Here is a 21,417-nt window from a genome sequence, read left to right on the forward strand (position 1 = left end):
TGTCCCATGTACATTTTGCAGACTTATTCTCATGTACATTAAGTCTTTGCAATGCATACTTTCTACCCATAGGATCCTAAGCTGTGCCCTGTGCAGCACTGGGAAAAGGAGGTGTGAGTTCAGCAGCATTCTTCCTTTCTCCCATATCCCTCAGGTAATAACCACACTTGAATTTGGGTGAGCATGAGAGGGTGAATGACCCTCTGGGATGTGCAAGAGGTCCAGCCCAAAGTGAAGTTTGAGTACTACCAAGTATGCAAGAATCCTCTCATTCTAGATGGTGTCAGCAGTTATAGGCACTCAGAATAATGGATATGGAAAGGCACAACACCCTGCCCAACATCTCAGCTTCACACTCCCGTACCTATCTGAGCCTAGGTATGATGCTGGGAAGTTTTGGGAGATTTAAGAAGTCTCAAAGGGTCATTCTGAAATTCTAGGTTATGCAGCAGCAGAAACGTCACTGTGTGCCTAACCATGTTCTTATTCCAGCTGCAGACAGCACTGATTGTGCCAAAGCTTGCATTTTGGTGTTAGTTTTGCTGCTGCATGGCAGACAAAATCCCTCGGAGAAGGTTAAAAATAAGGGTGGGAGGAAATGGCTGTCTCAGCATGGTCAGTTTCATTGTGAAGTGACATTATGGCATTCTGGCCTGGATTTTCTTCACACTTTTCTAGCACCTGCCCAGAGCTCTCACAGACAGTAAGGCCCATCTTTGCCAGCTGCTCAAGCTGGGAGGAAGGGGGCTGGTGTCACTTGGGTATCTCTGAAAGCCATCATGAGTACACTTCTTGTGACCGTGGGGAGCTTTTCTGTTTTGCTGTTAACAGTGGAGGAAGAACAAAATTCCAGCAATACAGGGAGAAGGGCAACAGGAGATTATGAGGAAACATCCCTCAAGCAATCTACACTCTTCTGCTGCTACTCTTCTACTCTCTTTAATGCTGCAGTTGATGCTGATGGTCAGAACCTGGTTGATGAAATGATCATGATTGTATATCCTAAAATGTTAGGTTTTTATTTTCAGAAACAGCAGGAGGAGATTGCAAGTTTTAGTGTATTCCCCCAGAAGTTTTGAATCCTTGAGCAGGACTCCTGCACGCTATAGTTGGCTACTTGTTTGATACATTGGGCAGTTCTTGGAGAATAAAGGCTGTTATTTCTCATTCCTAGTGCTGTGCTGTCCCCACTAGCAGCCCCTTGGATACCCACATGAGCAATGTCTTAGGCTCTTCCATAATTCAGGCTGTCCTGAAGCTCTGTGGTGATTAAAGAGCAGGACCAGGCAGTGGGGACTGAAGGAGAGTATGTTGGTCCTACCTTACTACGTTTTTACACCACCTGAGCTGCTTGGAGAGGCTGAACCTCCTCTCCTAGGGATCACTGCTCCTTGGACTAAAAGGCAAGTCCCCGGATATGGAACATGCAAAGGTCACTCCCTCAAGCTGGCTTTCACAGCTAATGTTTCAAAAATGCTTCCCTGGAGCCTTTAATTGTTGCACCAGCCACTCGGCGTGGGTCAGACATACAGCTACGTGCTCTTTGGCTGCCTCTCTAAAGGTTTCACATAGCTAGGGCTGTATTTTTATCTGCTCCTGGCATCCCTAATTTAGCCAGCTGCAAGCCAAAGCACAGCCTCCCCAGCCGTGAGCTAGACAAGGCTGGTGCCCGTGCCACCGAGCACCCATGGGCACAGGGGCCACCTGCCACTGCTCCCAGCCAGTCCCTGCTTGGCGCTACATCACAGATGTTTTGATAACTCAGCTGTGCAACTTGCATGTCAAGGGCACACAGGGATGGGTGTGTGTCTCTGTGTGTGTGTGCTGCCCTGAGTCTGGGGACTGGGCAGGGGCCACACCACTAAGCTGCCCTTTCCAAAACAGAGACTGGCAGTGTAGTTTGGGGGCTATCCTTGTCAAAAGTGAGGCTGTTGCTTCTGCTCTCAGAAAAGCTTTTTTGGAACTGAAGGCTGGATGTTGCTGTGAAGCCCATGCATGGCAGAAAGCTGGGGCTTTTAGTGGGTACTGGAGGAGGGAGGCTTAATGGTTATTAAGCCTGTTCACCTACACAAGCCCAGGTAATACCTATGCCTCTGGCTCTCAGGAACAGTTTTCTGGCTCTCCAGTTTCTGACCCAAGTGAGTGTAAGCCAGAACCTCTGAAATTCCAGAGAGTCCAGGATGCTGCAGTGAGAGCTGGGTAGCTCCCATCCTGCATCCACAGGAAGGATCAGTGAAAGCAGGGACCCTGAGGGGAGCAGAGTGGACCTTGACATAAGAAAGCCCTTTCCCCCAAGGAAGGTGAGCAGAGAGAAATAAGAACTGAGGAAAGCTTTAAATATACACAGCCCTCCTTACACCGGGTTTGAGTGGTCAGAGGTTGGCTAGCTGATGGCAGTCTCTCCTGCCAGGGCCCAAACAGGGTTTTCCAGAAAAAGAACATATCATGTCCAAACAGCTGGCCTTCACTGGAGTTGTGTCAGAGAGCATGCAGGAATGAACTCCATCAGCACTGCTCAGGAGGAGTGTTGACCCTCCAGGATGCCAGGTGGGGGGAGGAGCGACTACCTGGGAATTGAGTCTTGGTCACTGTTCGCTCTATTTCCTTGGGTAAGTTTTTTTTTTTTTTTTTTTCTCATGTATGTAGGTAAATCCCAGTGTGGCAAAGGAAAAAAAAAAATTGGACCTTGCTAAGTCACTTCTTTTCCTAGGCCATGGATTTTGTGCCTAGTTGCCTATTATTAGAGACAGAGGATGCAAAAGGACATCTTGTCATCAGACTCAGAATTGTGTCATTCAACCTCTGTCACAAAGCAGTCCAGTGTCCATTTAAAACTCATTGGACTGTTCTCCCCCTTCCTCCTCTGGTGATTAGGGACTTTGTAGTTCCAGGTTTGTTTTTATTTATAGCCATTTGTTTTAGGCTTTGCACTTAAATAGCTCTTCTCCCTCCCAGGTGTTTAGAAAGAATGATCAATTCCCTTTCCATTCTTCCACAAATGACACCCAGGCACAAAGGAAGGGCAGTCATAGGCTTTGATTAGTATGGTTTTAGATGAAGGGCACTGGCAGACCAGGCTCTGATGTAAGGTCAGGGTGGGTAAGCATGGTATGGCCTTCCCCTACCCAGTCTGCCTCACAGAAGCAACAGGGTTGCCCCCAGCCTCGTGGTCAGCTCCTTGAGAAATATCCAGGGCAAAGAACTTGAAATGGTAACTACAAACACCACACATGTCCACTGAGTAGGTGAGTGTGAGCTCAAGCTAATCCTTTCTTGGGCTCCTCACTCAGGATAAGGCCAAGGAAAAAAGAATCTCCATTGTGTAGCCTGGTGAGACACCGGAAAATGTTGCCCAGAGGAAAACGTGGGTGCTCCGTGTCTGGAAGTGTTTCAAGCCAGGCTGGAGGAAGCCATTGAGCAACCTGGTTGTGATGACCCACCCTGACGAGGAAGGTCATACCTCATCTAGTGGAAGGTGTTCCTGCCCATGGCAGGAGGGTTGGAACTAGGTAATCTCTAAAGTCCCTTCAAATCCAAACCAATCTGCATTTGTATGAAAGTCATCTCATTATACAAAAGTGAGACCCTGCCTCCTGAGAACCAGCCCCAACACAAAGACACTGGAACCCCTTGCTGGCACTTTTAGGTGAACCCAACTGGCAGCATGGCAGGATGCGGCGAGACCAAAGAGGATGGAGTTTTCCACATTTTTTTCCTCAATTGTATTTTTGAAGGGAGGAGAGACTCAGAAAATTTCTGAGTCGCTATGCATCTCAAAGTCTTGCATAGAAATGGCCTCAAATTGCACCAGGGGACGTGGAGTCACCATCCCCTGGAAGTATTTTAAAAGACATGTAGATGTAGCACTCAGAGATATGGTTTTGTGGTGGGCTTTGGCTGGGTTAATGGTGGACTCCATGATCTTAGAGGTGTTTTCCAATCTAAATTATTCCATGACGCTGTCACACCTACAGAGGTTTGTTGCAACAGCTAGACTGTGATAAGAGCGCCACACTTCAGGGCCAAGAAACTGACCAGACTTGGCCTTGCACTATGCCAGCAAAGCAAGTCCAAGCTCTCAGGGGTCTGCCATGTCTCCAGGAGACATTTGCATTCTTTAGATCCTGGAATTACAGCTGGTTTCTGCTCATGTCAGAAGAACTCATGTCAGTACAATCCTCTCCCCTAATCATAATTTAGCAGATGAGAAAGGTGCATTTTCAAAGCACAGCTATGACTGTGAAAGTGGGGTCTTAGGAGAGATGTTGCTCATGCAGCCAGCCAAAGTCACTACTGGGAACTGACAGAGGGACTTCAAAGAAAGAAGCATGGCAATAATAGGGTAATTCAGCCTTGGAAATTATTTTTTGCCCACGCTTATACAGAAAGACCAAGGCACCACCGTTGTCCCTAGATGTCAATGTGCCCATCTGTGAAAGGGAGATTTCTGTAACCTGTTTTTTGTGACTGCCATATCAGCGAGTGAAATCCTCCTGGGTGCTGCTACTAAAAATCAGTAGTCTGCTGGCTGTTGATGAGTTGAGACCTACTTACATGGCCTCAAAGGGGAAGTGATCAATGCACACTTTGCCTTTCTTCCCTTCCTCCCTTCCTTATTTTTTTTTTTTTATCTTATCTGTAGTGGAAGCCACTTCTTTTGTAGACGTAGAAACCAAAATACCTCTTTTATTACAGGCTCTTGCACTGTAAGCTTCTGCACATACCTATCCAGCCAGATGCCCCTCATCTTCTCACCTTGAGTAGTTGTTCTGTAAGGACCCAGAGAACTGGGAATTTCTGTGACACTCCTTGAACAATGTCCTATATATCCATATTTATACCTCCAACACTAAATTATGTTGAGGCACTGTCCCATAAACATGGCCCTTTCAAAGAAATGTCTGAAATCTGAGTTTGTGAAACAAACAGCAAAGGATGCTTAAAGAAAGGGCTTGGGTTTCTATTTCTATTTTTAATTCTATTTTGTATTTTTTAAGATTTATATTTATATAACTGGAGATGGGTTATAAAGTAGAATCACATCTCCTGGTTCTTATGGATTTTTGGGATAAAGTATACAGACCTAAACTGGTAAACTTATATTCTGTGTTGCATGAGAAGCAGAGGAGAGAGACCTTTGCTATGTATTACATGGCTCTGAACTCTTATGGGAGTATCTGCCTCTCAAGAGAGATGAAGATCATATGACTGAAACTACCCCCAAACCAGCTGATCTTGTACTACTTTTTCCATCCTGAGCTGGAAGCTGCAGCAGTTTCAGCACTTGGAAATAAGTTAATTAGCAGGTAGAGCTTATATACAGTTTAATCCTTGCCTTTTTACTGGATTCAAAATCCTTCTTTCCCTTTTCACACCACAGGGAGATACTGGATATGTTTCCACGTGTTAGAGAATTAGCCAAATACGTTCAGGAGTTTCACTTTGTTCTGCTGTTTATGCTAGAGGCTGGTACTGATCATCTGGAAAGAAGAGTACCACATCCTTTTTCCTCTTACCAGACTGGTTTGCACTAGGGCAGTTCTCCACAAACTTCCAGTCCAGGGGTACTGTTGCATTGAAGGGACTAAAATATCGGGGCTTGATGAGCCTCTCTTTTTTAAGGATATTACACATGCACACAGATGACAAGGGAAGAATGGCAGGGGAGCCAGGACTGAAGGAGTTTCAGCAGAAAGAGTGCATTGCAGGCAGTCTGCTTTGATAGTGAGAAAACCTCAGCTGCTGAAGAGAGCTTCTGAAGTGCAAAAGGAAAACCCCTAAGACCAGTGCTCATTTATTCTTGCTACACGATTCCTAGAGATAGGGGCTGGCCCACTAGAAGGCCAAACTACCAGGACATTCAGAGATGAGATGGGAGAAGATCTAAGAATGGTGTGAGACAGGCAGAACAGGTATTTCTCAGCTTCACTGCTTCAATCTTTTCCTCTCTTCTTCATTAAAGTTGAGACCATTTAGGACAAGTAGATTTTTCTTTTACTTGTCTGTTAAACAATTATTGTGATTGCTTGGCTGTTTCATCTTCTTCACTGTGTTTACGTCATGGAGAGTGCAGAGTTCTTGTAAACATCACCACAGGTTAGGAATGGCCACCGTTATCTCTGGGACTGCCTGGATCAAACTCTCTATTGCCCTTATAGAGGGTATACTGAAGGTGCAGGTGCTTTCCAGTAGCCAGTGGTGCAGAGTGGAGTAATAGGAGAAAGGTACACAAAGGAAAGGAACCCTTAAAGCTGAGCTGTGAAACAGCCTGTGCACATGATATCTCTGCCCAGGACTGTCTTAGAACAATACTTCCCCAATTCTCTTCCATCCTAGCCAGAGAGCAGTAGGTATCTCTAATCAATCTTTTGGCTATTTTTCCTCACAGACCAACCCAACAGCCCCTATCTTTCCAGTCTGGACGTGAGGGGCTGGCAGCTGTTCTCATGAGCAAATGATGGTCCAAAGAAGATGCTTTTGCTCCCAGAGGGGTTCAGTTGTCCCTGGACCCTGTTGTCACCAGGTGGCACCCAGCAGTGTAGGTAGTAAGAGCTGTTAGGACTGCTTCATAATGACAATCACCTTCATTCCCCTTCTAAACTGGAAAGTGACCCTGGGTGATGTGAGAATTTGTTGATCCAGTACACCTGGATACAGGGAGCTGAACACCTCATGTGCTCTGCCAAATGCAATATCAGCTTGATCACATAATTCCTTTTCTGGTGACAGTGGGTGTGCACCCTCAGCTTTTGACAGTGTCAGCCAGTTCTACACGCTACTCTTCTTTCTTGGGAAGGAAATTTTTCCTATCGTATCACTTCTTGGTCTGCTGTTCATAGTTATAATTCAGTAAAGTCCTTAAAAAGGTGCTTAACTTTACATATGTGCTGTCCAGTTGTCAGTTTGAGAGCCTTGTGACTCTCTTCTCTCTCCTCTATTTATCAGCTGCCTTCCCTAATAAATTTTCTAGCTATTGGCCCTTTTCAACCAAATTTTCCAGTCAACAATCTCAAACATAATGAAGCTATTGCAAGTTTTGTGAAGAGCAAAGACTTGGAATGGAAAAGGCTAAAGTGCCCTAAAAGAAAGAAATGTTGCCCTATGAGCTCAATTCCCATGGAATTTCAAAGGACCCAGTTAAGAGAGAGTTTCATGTGCTCTTCACTCCTGGGAGAGGCCCCAGTCAGAGCTTGTTCTGATGAGCTACGTATTTAAAGGGGCCATGGCAGATGTCTCTTGCTCTTTACCTTGGTGTCTAAGGTAATTCTTCATATCTTTGGAATTGTGTATTTCTCATAAGGTACATGTCAGAGAAGCAGAAAGGGTGAGCTATTTGGGGGTTTTCTGGACTTAAATTCATGAAGCCCATGTGCCCACCCATGCATGTCCATGAGACAATCTGATGTAGCAACCCTTAACCACCAACTCAGACCTTTGGTTTTCTCCACACCTGACTTTGTATTGGATAGAGGCTCACTTTTATTCCTAAAATGGAGACTGATGACATTGTACGGAAGGGGGCTAAAGACACAATATATTGCCAAGCTGTGAGAGCAGCATGTCTCAGTGAGAAAGAGCAGGAAAACTGTCTTTAAGTAGGACAGATAAACATGAGGTGCTCTAGAACGGAGCGTCTTATCACAGGCAGGACCCTGTCCCAGGAACCTCACAAGCCAGCTAGCAGGGATTTGTGAGGACTGGAATGTTTACCTCTTTGATACCTCATTTCAGGTGTAAAGGACCTTCATCACCCAAAGTCCTGATCCTTCTACTGAAATTAGATATGTAAAACCTTTCTGAGTGAACTTTTCTAAGGTTTGGCTGGAAGGAGAGCCCTGTCACAGCTCCTGTGCCTACAGAGCAGCTCATTACTTGCTCAAATTACAAGAGAGCTGGGTTCAGCTGCTGCCTGCTTCTAGGAATACTGATCCCAGGCAGTTTATCTCACAGGTGAACAGTTCCACATCTCACTCAAGGAGCCACTGCAGACATTTCTTTCCTCCTTTCTGTGCTGGTGAACATGCGGTGAAGTTGGAAGCTGAATGAGCTTGCACACGGATAATTAAGAGTGACCCCCTATGGCACAACACATTATGGCTTGAACTGAGGGAGTTGATTGCTTTCACAAGAAGGAGCAGATTACAGCCTTTCCCACTCCCTTCATGTGTTCCCCCATGGTTGAGTTAGTACAGAAATTGGGAACAGTAGCACCATGCTGGCCTGTGTCTTATGCAGAATAGAGCGTATCTTCTCTGTTGTGTTGAGACACCCTCCTCTTCTGATTCCCTCTGGGTGGCAGAAGCAAAGAAGTGCTCAGTCTGCAGATTTCTCTTATGCTTGGGCTGTCAGATTGCTGGTGCTGCAGTTCCCAGTCCAGGGGAGGGACTGTTCTGAAACTGTGATACATGCACTGAATCAGCACTGCAAGTGCTTTGGAAATTTTGAGGTCAAAGCCACAAGTGCCAGTTGATGTGTGGCACCATTAATTGGAGCTGGAGCAGTTATGTATACAATTATGTAAAGTCTGCTGCAGGTCTAACCCTCAAGTCTCTTGCCCAAGGTCACATAAGAAGTCCATAGCAGAGAGCAACTGGAAACTAAATAAATCACCCAAATCCTAAGCTAATATACTCACAGCTGAAATGCAATCCTAAAAAATAAAAGCTTAAAGCCAGTTTGTATTGCAGCTGTTGTACTGGATATGGGTCATTGTTAGCATGGATAATGGTGTCATGAGGACTTAGACTAATGGTAGACATCAGACCATAGAGTCATGGAAACATAGAATGGCCTGGTTGGAAGGAATCTTAATCTAGTTCCAAGCCACTGCCATGGACAGGGACACCTTCCACTATGCCAGGCTGCCCAGTACTCCATTCAACTTTGCCATGAACATTTCCATGGATGGGACATGCTTCAGTCAGGTTTCTATAAATATATATTTAGTACTGTTTGACATCAATCAAGCACAAAAGAGCTATCCTATTAAACAAAAATGTGATAATACTACCATTCAATACTCCTTTCAGCTGGAGTTCAAGCATTACTTTTTTCTTTTCTTTGCCAAATGTTATTTGATCACTCACCTGCAGAAAGTAATCATTGCTTGACATATGAGTAAAACCTGGTTAGTTTTTGGATCTTTCTTTCTGGCAGGCATCAGGTTTGCTGAGGAGGTCTGCAGGCCTTGAATTTGACACTGGACTTTTTTGGGTCCTAGCCCTCAGCAAGCATATTTTCTTATTCACATTTCCTGCACTATTAGGGGTGCAATGCATTTTCTCTCTGGATCTGATAAATAAAGCTGAAGTGTTTCTTCTGCAATTCTGAATTCACTTTTTTTAATATATGTCTTTTAGTTAAGAGGGAATATTTGCAAGCCCCTGGTAAGAAACATGCACCTAACAATTGAGGCTTGCAGCTGTACAATTCCCTACATTACAGCTACACTACACGAAAGAATGCTACAAATCTACACTGTCATTTTTACCATGATTTATTTTACTGAGGATTAATGAATCATTTGTGCATGAAAGAATTAACAACACTTTTTTTCCAGCACAGAAGTGAATGGTTGCATTAACAAGCATAATATAACAATCAGCTATAGACTGATTCCAAGCAGGCAACCAAGTGTCAGAAAAACAAAAAGGGATTTAATGCACCAACAGGGAGGTTTTGAGATGGGGAGCTAGGACACCCCTTTGCTGCACAGCTTGATAAGGTTTCTTGGCTGACTGCTCTTAGTGGGATTAAAAAAATGGGACTCAATCCAGAATACAAGTAGGATACTGGCTTGCATAGAATGAGAAAGGATCAAAAACTTTCAAGCTACGGACTCAGGTGCTGAGATTTGGGAAAGCTTAGCTGAGTTGAGTTCATTTTTCTGAGGTTCCCAAAGTTACTTGCTGTTGCTTGAGTTTCTGACAGACAATCCAGAAAAACTATTTCCTAGCAAACTGAGAAGAGCCCAAAAGAGTCTTTTTCCTGAGCTTTGGAGAATTCAGGCAGGAGCTAACTGAAATCCAACTAAATAAACTTTTGTATGCCCAACCTCCCCTGCATAAGACCATTTGACTGTCCTGTCTTGTGACTCCTCTCCACGACTCTAAGCAGTGCTATGGTACTGACCCCAACTGGGACATGCAGTGGTACTTACCTCCAGGACCATCTCTGTCATCTGGAACTGCTTCTGGGAGACCTTGTCAGAACTCACAGGCTCATGGAAGAGCAGGCAGAGCATGTCATACTTCTTCAACGCCTGCTTGTAGTTCTTCTCGTTCAGGTCAATCACTCGGTCTTTCCCATCATAAGTAGGGAAATTCAGTCCCTCTTCTGCCTTGCAGCAGAAAAGCAGGTAAAAACCTGCCACGATCCAGCAAATTGCCTTCATAGGGGCACCCTTGGAGTGCAGCAAAGGGTGGGTAAATATCCCCCTCTTTCTTAATTTAAGAAGAGAGAGAGACCAAAGACTCCAGGTGAAGTTTGAACTGAGTTTTTCTCAGTTTCTCTCTGCTACTTTCCTAGTGTTGAGCCCACACACTGCGAGGCTGGTGGGGAGCAACAATCTTTGCTGTCTTGTACTCACAACAAAGAGGGAGACAGACAGGAGAAGCTGTCAGGCCAAGCCCTGGATACCTTACATAGCTGTGTCCAGCTCCCGTGTCATTAGGAACTCCATTTTTAGGAAGCAGTTGTTTCAGGCTAAAAATAAACCCTGCAATGAATAAAAAGGACAGATATGACACCATTGAGGGACTTGCTGGCACTCTGCATCATCTGAGAGAGAGGGAGTGGGCAAGAGGGAGGGCGTGGAAGATGTCAGTTCTGGGAATATGCAGTCAGGGTTTGAGAAGGGACAGACTTTACTTGTGCAGGGGAACCAAGACACGGGCTGTCCTACTAGGAATTGACAAAAATAGAAGGTATTTACTGCAATCTTTAATAAGGGTATCTCTCTTTACATCCTTTTGGGCATCACAGTGATTAGGCTTTTGATAACAGATCTCAGGTTAAACAGTTTCAGAGCCTCATCTGCACCACTAGAGGAAAAGTCGTGTTTCCTCAGCAGCAAAGGAGGTGAACACTCCTGGGACTTCTTTCTCTTCCCCAGAGCACCATTTGGAGCTGCTAGCTGACATTCAAGGTGCTTTCTGAAGCACATTCTCTGCTTGTGGGGCAGCAGGAGAATTGCTTGCCCTTGGGCCTGTAAGCCAAAAGCAGAGGGAAGCTTATGTTGCAGGCTCCCATTTTCACAGCAGTTCCCAAGCTGCATACATTGCTGATGAGTAGTTAAACCTTATCATGTTGAGGGGGCTGACACGTGGGAGGCATGTGCCCAAGCCAGTGTCTTGGGGCAAGAGTCAGGACTCTCCTCAAGAGGATGGCCAGATGGCACCATCACTGCCAGCTGCCTTTTCTGGGACCTGCTTGGACTGGAGCAGGTTTTTCACACAATTTTCTTGCATTTTCCAGCAAGTTGTCCTGCATACTTCTCCTTTTTCATGTCCCAGGGATAGTGGCCAGTTCCTCCTTCTGTGGGATCTCAGCACCAGCACCAGCTGCTGCTTCACTGTATCACCTGCACAGCGCTACTGGGGGAGAGTGGTTCAGAGGCACAGTTCCTCAGCTCTTCCCCTCCTCTGACCACAGTGTCACCTCTGACCCATGACTGGCAGCAACAGGCAGGTGGAGGCAGGCCAGCTGGCCACAAGCCAGCCCTGGGGCTAGCATGGATCCACTGGAAAAGGCCTGCTGAGGGGCTGGCAGAGAAGAGTTTGACGGGGCACAGCTCCCTTCCCCCTGTCAAAGTGATGTGTAGACAAGTGGCCTTATCAGGTCTTTTCTTTGCATGCTGTTCCATCACAGCTTTTCTCCATCCACCCCAGAGAAGAGACAATATCCCTTCTTAATGCAATTGTTTCCATTTAATTGTATGTCTGGGATTATTTCAACATTTCTGGCAAAAGGTGAGCATTACTTAGCAATTACAGAATCATAGAATCCATAAGGTTGTAAAAGACTCTTAAGGCCATTGAGTCCAGACATTAATCAAACACTGCTAAGACCACCACTAACTCAAATTGCCCAAGGATGGTGACTAGAACACTTTCCTGGGCAGATTTAACACATCTCCTGGGTGACTTAGGAGCACACATCCTTTCACTTCTATGTCACCTTTCACTTCCCACCTGAAGAGCCCACAACATACTGATTGAAACCCTCTGGGTTTCAAATCTACCTTATTTCCAAAGCCTTTTCAGAAGTTCAACATTTGCTAGCAAATTAAAGTCCTAACGACAAAGCCTGAGGAATCTGGATAAAAGCCAAATGGGCAAGACAGCCTCCAAAATACACTTCTTAGGGGCAATCTTCAGGGGCAGTCATTTTTAGAGAGAATGGTAAGTCTAAATAAGTCTGATTGCTTTTAGTGGGAAACACAAGACTTGTCACAGTGGGTGGCAATGTCTGGTTAGGTTTATGCTGAGTGTTTAGGATGTAAAACACAAAACCAAGTTTGTGGGATGATTAGACATACATTAGGCTGGTTGCTTGCCTTTGAAGGACCCCCATGGATCTAGGGTGCAGGAGCAGGCTTCACTGGTGTCACAATGTATTTTAAAGCAGGAGCACATTAGACAGGGTGTGAAAATGAAACTTCGCAGCTACTTCAAAAACTGGCTTATGAGGCTCCTGACCTCCTTTATTCCTCCTCCTAATTCAGCAATTGCTCCACTTTGATATTGCTCAAGATATTTTTGATGCACTTTTTGTCTAATCTCGTTAAGTTTTTAATCTACCTAAAAATAGAGATAATCCAATTTTCATTTCCCCTCCCTTTTTTTTAAATCAAAAAAGGAACAAAAATGCTTTTTATTCACAAAAATTTTTGCTTTCTTAGCCCCACATAAGTCTTGTTTATCTGCTTGTGGCATGAGTAGCAAACACTTCTGATTGTTAGGCTTCACCTCTGCATCAAAGGGAATTCTTCCAGCAGACCAGCCCTGGGTGTCATGGTCACCAGAGAGTCTGTCTCTTTGTGTCTCCATTCAGAATCTCAGTGGGGCTGCTAGGGCAAAATCTAGTGGACATTTTCTGTGGTCTTCTAGCTCTAGCTGCATCTATATGAAATTCAAGACACCTTGTTGTCCTGGGGTGATGTTATGGTGCTTGTATCCCCAGTCGTGTGTTCTGTTTAAGAGAAGGTTTGTTTTGTCTACTTACCAGTTGGCTCCCCTCCCCCATCGTCTATGCTTAGGGGAGGCTAGGTTTGCTGGCTCGGGCTGGCTTTTGCTTTTGCTTGCTTGGTTTGCTGGCTTTGGCTTTGCTTGCTTTTGCTTATTAGTTAGTTCAGTTAGGCAGTCCAATTTCTCTCCTTGGACTGTTTTTTTTTGTTCTTTCTTTCTTTCTTTCCCTTTCAGAATACCATCTGAACCTCTTCTGGACCAGGACCTGTGAAACACCAAGGAGCTCCGGGAGTCTGCAATTTGTGATCTGCAGTCATCCCCAGCGCCGGAGACTGATAACTGGCCGACCACTCGCAGGAGAGATTTTCTGAGTTTGTCATCCTCTCAGAGCAGTGAAAGAGTTTTTTTTGTCATCTGGGGCTGTTCATTTTCTTTTCTTATGTTGGGGAGTGTTTTGTTTGTTAAATAAACAGGTTTTTTCCACTTTTCCTCTGAGGAAATTCTTCCCGAACCCGGTGGTGGGGGGAGGAGTCATGGGGGTTTTGTTTTCTGGGGGCTCCTTCTGGGGGTTTTCCCCAGATTTGTCCTAAACTAGGACACTTGTTCACCAAGGCAGAAGTAACAGTGAATTCCTCAAAGTCGGAACAACTACCTCAATCACCTGAAATTCTTAATTCCAATAAACTTTAGTCAAAGCAGATGTTCTCCTTGCAGTCTGGCCAATACAGATCTGAAATCCTGAATTCATGTGTTTTGGGATGTTCAGAACAGCAGTCAAATACTTGAATCTGAGCAGAACTGCTTTGTTTGTTCCTGAGGAGTAACAGAGCTGGGACTGAAGCAGACACTCCCACAACCTGACAAAGGTCATAAGTATTGTGCCTCTCTCTTCATCATGGCTCTTAGCTAACAGCACCACACTGAAATGTGCTCATCTCAACCCCAGAAGCAAAACTCCTTGGAATTTCAAAGTGTGTCCATCCACTCTCAGATAATGTTTTAAATTTGGAATTTTGGGTCAGGCTTACTATCAAGAAAAGTACAGTGTGCAGACCCCATCCATTTGGAAAACCTGAGTTTTGTTGAAGGTCCATTTTAACAGGACACTGGCATAAGTTTTCTCTGTGTGTCAGTTCCTCTTTCATAGGGTAGAAGCAATAGCAGTTCCCCACAGGAAGGAAGGACGAGAGGAGCAAAGAAATTTCACAGGCTCTTCTGTGAAACTTCAGATTTTGCACTCCTCTGTTCTCTGCAAACACTTTGTGCTCTCTGCATAATCTAGTGTCTTCCTGATCCCATTTAACTGCCCATGGTTTCAACATGTGTTTCTGTGGGCAGTGTCACACAAAGGAATGATATAGGCTGAACTAAATCCTGAGACGTTTGCCTTTCAGCTCAGATATTTCCTGGCAAAGCTGGCATCTGTTAGTCTCTAAGCTGACTACAAGGTTCATCCTTCCAGCTCTGATTACTTAACCATTGACTCCTTCTTCCATTCTGTTGCTGCATCTCTTAGCCCTGCCTCAAGAAACCAGCACAATTTTCCAGCTAACTATCCCAGAGATGTTTCCCTGAAAGCTTTCTGAGGAATGAGCTGATAGGGCTCACTGCCTGTCCATCACGACAGGTGCCCATGTTGTTCAAACAACCTTCAGAATTGGCCCAAAACTTGAGGCAAAGAAAGAGATAATTAAGAGGAAATGCTATTGGTTTATTCACTACTGTTGGCTTTCTGGGTTCATCCATCAAGCAAAATCCTAGCTCCAGGGTTAGGTTACAAAACCACCCCTGAAATTAATTAAAGTAGGATTTTACTTTATTTCTTCCAATTTTGTGAGGATAGGTAGTCAGTAACAGGGCTCAAAACAGTACAACCCATCACTTCAATTCAGGATTGCAGAAGTGCAGGATGGGGACACAGGATAAATAAAAATATCCTTCTTCTTGATTTTTTTTCCTACTTGTGTCATAAATTAGGAATATACACTTGCTGTTCCTCCCTCCTGCCCATTGCAGCTGTACTCCATGCTGTTGTTCTCACCTTCACTGTTCTTTCCATCTCACATAGTAAAAGATATCCCTAGCCACTGCTGATCCAAATGCTTCAGTGAGCCTTTTTTCCAGGGCTTCAGGATATAAGATTCTGCTTTAGATAATCTCTTCTCAGGCTTCTAAGACCTTGTATGTTTTGCAAGATAGGAGTATTCATAAAATATGTCTTTTGCCACCAGCTAGCCAAGCAATGTCATAGCAGGTAATACTTTTTAATGTACTGCTATGACCAGGGTGGGAGCCTCAGAGACACACTGAACCTTCCTAAAGAGACCAAAGGGAACACTAACATCCTGAGAAAAGCTCTGCAGTGTAAAAAAACCTAATTCTCTCTCCCTTCACTTCAGCCCTGAAAGGTGATAAGTCCTTCGTGGTGCTTTACATTGCCTGTACTCTAATGTAATCATGCCAGTGATGGTAGGCAAGTACAAGGCAGAGGAACTGTATCATTTGCACTCTCTCCTTTTTCTACCCATTACAAACTGCCAGAGATCGTTGTAGTACCTGCCAGTACTTTGACTGGGGTGTCTTGAGACCTGCTGTGTGATAAGATGCTGTAAACCCATTCTGACTCACAGACACTGGTTTTGATAAGGAAAAACAAATGCAGGACAGACAAAAGCACGTTGTCGAAATTGCATAGAAGTTGTAAAGGGAAGGTCAAGAAGATAATCCAGGTGTCCTAACTCATTTTCAGACACATAGTAATTTCAAAAAAATCTTGTGTTTTTTAGGCATTGTGTTCCCCAGAACAAAGTTGCTCTGTGCCACCTTAGGAGGATCATTGCACCTCTCTGCCTTTGGGACCTCGTTTGGCACTGTGACTTGTATGTGTCAAAAAGTAGTTTAGAAGGTCAAAACTGGGACTGTCCCAGAAGAACTGGGATAGTTACCTCTTTATGAGCTAATAATCCCTACACAGCAAGAAAGGATTTAACTAAGACATCACTGTGGCCAAATGGAAATGTGCCCATTGGCGTATGTGGAAATGGGAGAGAAAGAGAAAGAAATTACAGTAATTTCACGACTATAAGGCGCACCCTTTTGATTAAAATTTTCGTCCGAACCCGGAAGTGCGCCTTATAGTCCAGTGCGCCTTATATATGGACAAAGTCAGGAAATTTGCCAACCCGGAAGTGCGAGCCGCGGGGGAAGCCGGCAACGGCCCCCAGCCCCGTTGGGCGGGAGAGGCGCCCGGCATTGCCAAGCGGCGCAGGCTCCTGGCACTGTCGAGCAGCAGAGGCTTCCGGCACCACTGAGTGGTGCAGACGCCCAGCACCATGGGGTGGGAGAGGCTCCTGGCACCGCTGGGCAAGAGAAGCACCCGGCACTGCAGGGCAGGACAGGTTTCCAGCACTGCCGAGCAGGAGAGGTACCCAACACCGCCGAGTGGGAGAAGCACCCGGCGCGGCCATGCGGCTCCGGCTTCTGGCATCGCAGCGCAGCTTCAGCTGCCGGCATCGCGGCACGGCTCCGGCTTCCAGCATCGTGGCACAGCTCCGGCTGCCGGCACAGTGGGGTGGCACGGGCTGCCAGCACCATCAAATGGCATGGTCTCCCAGCACCGCCGGGCGGCAGTGGCGCCTGGCACCAGTAGCAGCCCTGAGCGGGGCCGAGCCCGCCCGGCCCCAAGCCGAGTCAGTAAACCCCGCAATTGTGCGATTCTGTTACTAATTCGTTACTTTGTTGCACGCGGCTCGGATCCTCACTGCAAAAAAATAGTGCGCCTTATAATCCGGGTTGCCTTATAGTTGTGAAATTACTGTAATTGAAAATGAATAGCAGAGGTCTGACAAGGGACATCTGAGGGCAATCTGTTGTGGTGGTTAGGGAACCCATCAGGTGGACTGGAAAAGGTGGCAGATAGTTTGCCAGAGGACACAGAGGCAGTGACCTGTCTACCCCTCCCAGCTGGCCTGGGAGCTCTGCCAACCTGTGGGAGCAGGGTTGTATTTGTCCACATGCAACTCACCCTGGAAAGGGTGGAGGGGCTCCCTGGAGGGCTTCATGCATGTAGCATTGGGATGGGAGAATTTTGTGCCTGTGACAGCCATAGACTGGTTAGTAAAATCTTTGCTTTGCTGGTAATCACAATGAGTTGGGGCCCTCCATCTGTGACGCAGAACTATTCCAGTCATGCTGCACAAAATAGCACACACAGAGCCCTGGCCACAGTGCCTGCAGTGGGCTCCTGCTCATCTTCTTTTCCACAGCACCTGGGAGCAAGAAGGGGTTGGGCACACTTCTGGTGCTGGAACCTTCAACCTTTGGTATATAAATCCCTAAAATACGCTGGTGCCACTGCAGATCCCTGAACAGCAATTTTAAGCTGACTGATGAGAGGTGTTTTTTTTTTTTTCCACAGATACCTCCAATGCACCCTGCTTCAGAAAAACCACTCCACCATTTCACTGTCACCCTGCCCTGTATAATGTCACTTTCTTCTGCTAAGATATCACAACTGATGAGTTAAAGCAGTTGCCCCTGAGACAGTGGTATAATCTTCCCTCTAGGGAAAAGGTGTGGGCAGGTGCTTTACGAGGGACAGGAAGTGGCTGTGGGTAGGAGATGGATGTTCAAGTTTTCTACAGTCACAGGTTTCCCACAGGGCTTTGAAAAAACCTTTCCAGGCCTCAATTCTCCATGTGAACTGTGCCAGCAGGCTCCAGGGATAATATGATGCACATAGTGATTAGTGCTTTAGGCAGGCAGGGAGCCTGGGCCAGGTCTGGGCTCCTGAAGGTTTTGGCATCATGGAGAGCTGGAGAAGGAGATGCAACTGCTGCTGACCATGTTTTCAGGACAGCTGGCTCAGAAAACAGCCCAGGCGGGTTCCTGTGAAAGGGGCTGAGATCTCTGTGAAAGCCCAGTGATCCGCAACTGAGCTGTGAGCCAGTGTGAAAGTTTGGCCCAAAGATGATGCCCCAAGAGCTAGAGTGTGAATGGTGCAGACTCAGCTCTGACCCAGGGACCTTAGCAATTACAAATAATATCATAATAATTTAATAATTAGTAATAAAGTAAATAAAACACATGATCTGATGCAATATGTTCCTTTCTGAAAAACCTTAGGGCACATACAACCCAGCCATTTCCATCAGTCCCCTGCCTTTTTCTTGGAGGAGATGGGATCGCTGGACTCTTGCCCAGCTTGGGTCATGATTGGTATGTCCAAGCATGTGTCCATGTGTCTGTCTGCACGCACCCATGCATGCATGCATTAACCACTGGCACTGCTTCCGCCCAGCTCTGTGGGGCCAGACTCGAAAAGAACAATCCCAAATGAAGCACACCCATTTAGGGTGGACAGGTCTGGGGTGACACCTGCGCCTCAGGTTTCTTCTAGCCATGAGAGTATCAGCATATCTAATAACAGCTTGATGGTTGGAGGGATGTTTCATTTAGTGGCGTGGCGCCTGCTGCTGCTGACAGAGCTGTTCCCAGCAGATTTACACCTGTTTCAGTGGAGTGACTGCTCAGCTCTCCTCTGCTCCTGGCCTCTTGTGCTGCCGCTCAGAATCTTCCTCCTCTCCTGCCTGGACAGTGACGCCTGTTGGGGCACAGCTGACAGGTTGTGAAGTGCTGGGGTGAGCTCACTGTGCCACCAGGAACCTCATTCCTTTTGAATGACGAGCCCGACAAGCTTAGCATGCTCCTTAAGGATACAGAGAGAATTTGCTGCTCTTAAATTTCTTCTCCATTTCTACTTTCTTCTTTTCCTCTAATTGGGTTTCATATTGTCTGGAAAGGCCTTTCTAAGGAGTCTTTCTAAAAGGTTAATTCATCAGGCCCTTACATTTCTGGGGTGAATAAGTTTCCAGGCAGTCCAGATGTCTTCCAGCCTGCCCATTATGCATGCTCTAGGCATGCTTTTTTCTTTGGTGGCAGGCAAAATTTGCAAATTTTTCCATGTGAATAAGTCCTATTGTCAGCAAACACACCATGAATATTGATACATGGCTGGGATACAGATACACAGTGTTCCCAGGAATCCAGAAGTAATTACAGTAATTTCACGACTATAAGGCGCACCCTTTTGACTAAAATTTTCCCCTGAACCCGGAAGTGCACCTTATAGTCCGGTGCGCCTTATCTGATGTGCAAAGTTCGGAAATTTGCAAACCCGGAAGTGAGAGCTGCGAGCCGCGGGGCGAGCCGGCAGGGCTGCGGCTGCTGGGTGGAGGCGGGGCCACGGGGCTGCAGCTGCCGGGTGGAGGCAGGGCCGAAGGGCCGGGACTGCCGGGTGCCCACGGGGCCAGGACTGCCGGCTGCCTGCGGGGCCGGGGCTGTTGACTGGAGGCGGGGCCGCGGGAGCGGGGCCGCTGGGTGGAGGCGAGGCTGGGGCTGCTGGGTGCCTTCGGGACCGGGGTTTCCGGGTGCCTGCGGGGCCGCGGGACCGGGGCTTCCAGGTGCCGGCAGCACCGGGGCTGCTGGGTGCCCGCGGGACGGGGGCTGCTGGGTGCCTGCGGGACCGAGGCTGCTGGGTGCCCACGGGGCCGCGGCTTCCAGGTGCCGGCAGCACCGGGGCTGCTGGGTGCCCGCGGGGCCATGGGACCGGGGCTGCTGGGTGCCCGCGGGGCCGCACACCGGGGCTTCCAGGTGCCTGCGGGACCGGGGCTGCTGGGTGCCCGCGGGGCTGCGAGGCCGGGGCTCCTGGCTGGAGGCGGGGTCGCGGCTGCTGGATGCCCGCGGGGCCATGGGACCGGAGCTGCTGGGTGCCCGTGGGAGCGGGGCTTCCAGGTGCCTGCGGGGCCGCGGGACCGGGGCTGCTGGGTGCCTGCAGGACTGGGGCTGCTGGGTGCCTGCCCGACTGGGGCTGCTGGGTGCCCGCGGGGCCGCGGCTTCCAGGTTCCGGCAGCACCGGGGCTGCTGGGTGCCAGCGGGGCCGGGGCTGCTGGGTGCCTGCAGGACTGGGGCTACTGGGTGCCTACGGGGCCGCGGCTTCCAGGTGCCTGGAGGACCGGGGCTGCTGGGTGCCCGCGGGGCTGCAAGGCTGGGGCTCCTGGCTGGAGGCAGGGTCGGGGCTGCTGGGTGCCCGCGGGGCCATGGGACCGGGGCTGCTGGGTGCCCGTGGGAGCGGGGCTTCCAGGTGCCTGTGGGGCCGCGGGACCGAGGCTGCTGGGTGCCTGCAGGACTGGGGCTACTGGGTGCCCGCGGGGCCGCGGGACCGGGGCTTCCAGGTGCCGGCAGCACCGGGGCTGCTGGGTGCCTGCAGGACTGGGGCTGCTGGGTGGAGGCAAGGCCGGGGCTTCCGGGTGCCCGCGGGACCGGGGCCGCTGGATGCCTGCGGGGCTGCAAGGCCGAGGCTCCTGGCTGGAGGCGGGGTCGGGGCTGCTGGGTGCCCGTGGGGCCGTGGGACCGGGGCTGCTGGGTGCCTGCCCGACAGGGGCTGCTGGGTACCCGCAGGGCCGCACACCAGGGCTGCTGGCTGCCCGCAGGACTGCGGGACAAGGGCTTCCAGGTGCCTGTGGGACCGGGGCTGCTGGGTGCCCGCGGGGCTGCGGGACCGGGGCTTCCAGGTGCCTGCGGGGCCACGGGACCGGGGCTTCCAGGTGCCTGTGGGACCGGGACTGCTGGGTGCCCGCGGGGCCACGGGATCGGGGCTGCTGGGTGCCTGCGGGGCCGCGGGACAGGGGCTGCTGGGTGCCTGCAGAACCAGGGCTTCCAGATGCCTGCAGGGCCATGGGGCCGAGGCTGCTGGGTGCCCGTGGGGCCACGGGACCGGGGCTGCTGGGTGCCGGCAGCACCGGGGCTTCCAGGTGCCCGCGGGGACACGGGACAGGGGCTGCTGGGTGGAGGCAAGGCCGGGGCTTCCTGGTGCCCGCGGGACTGGGGCTGCTGGGTGCCTGTGGGGCTGCGGCCGCTGGGTGCCTGCGGGGCTGCGAGGCTGGGGCTCCTGGCTGGAGGCGGGGTCAGGCTTGCCGGGTGGAGGCGGGGCCACGGTGCCGCGGCAGCCGGATGGAGGCGGGGCCTCGTCCAGCAAACACGCGGGGGGAGCTGGGGGTGGAGCCTCGCTGCAAAAAAAAAAAAGTGCGCCCTATAGTCCGGTGCGCCTTATCTGATCTACAAAGTTGCGAATTTTGCCGACTCCTGGGGGTGCGCCTTATAGTCCGGTGCGCCTTATGGTCATGAAATTACTGTACTTAAGTATCCCCTTCCCTTGGATCATTAAGTCAGC

General features: G+C 48.7%; 1 protein-coding gene across 1 annotated transcript in view; it reads right to left on the reverse strand.

The window, feature by feature from the left end:
* Positions 1 to 10,573, reverse strand: part of CASQ2 (calsequestrin 2) — a 31,891-nt gene extending 21,318 nt beyond the window's left edge. Inside the window, exon 1 of the mRNA XM_033052310.1 lies at positions 10,160 to 10,573. Coding sequence (XP_032908201.1) covers positions 10,160 to 10,393 — 234 coding nt within the window. The 5' untranslated portion in view covers positions 10,394 to 10,573. The remainder of the gene's footprint in view (positions 1 to 10,159) is intronic.
* Between the last annotated feature and the right edge of the window lie 10,844 nt (positions 10,574 to 21,417).

Source organism: Catharus ustulatus, chromosome 2 (assembly GCF_009819885.2).
Source record: "Catharus ustulatus isolate bCatUst1 chromosome 2, bCatUst1.pri.v2, whole genome shotgun sequence".
NCBI lineage: Eukaryota > Metazoa > Chordata > Aves > Passeriformes > Turdidae > Catharus > Catharus ustulatus.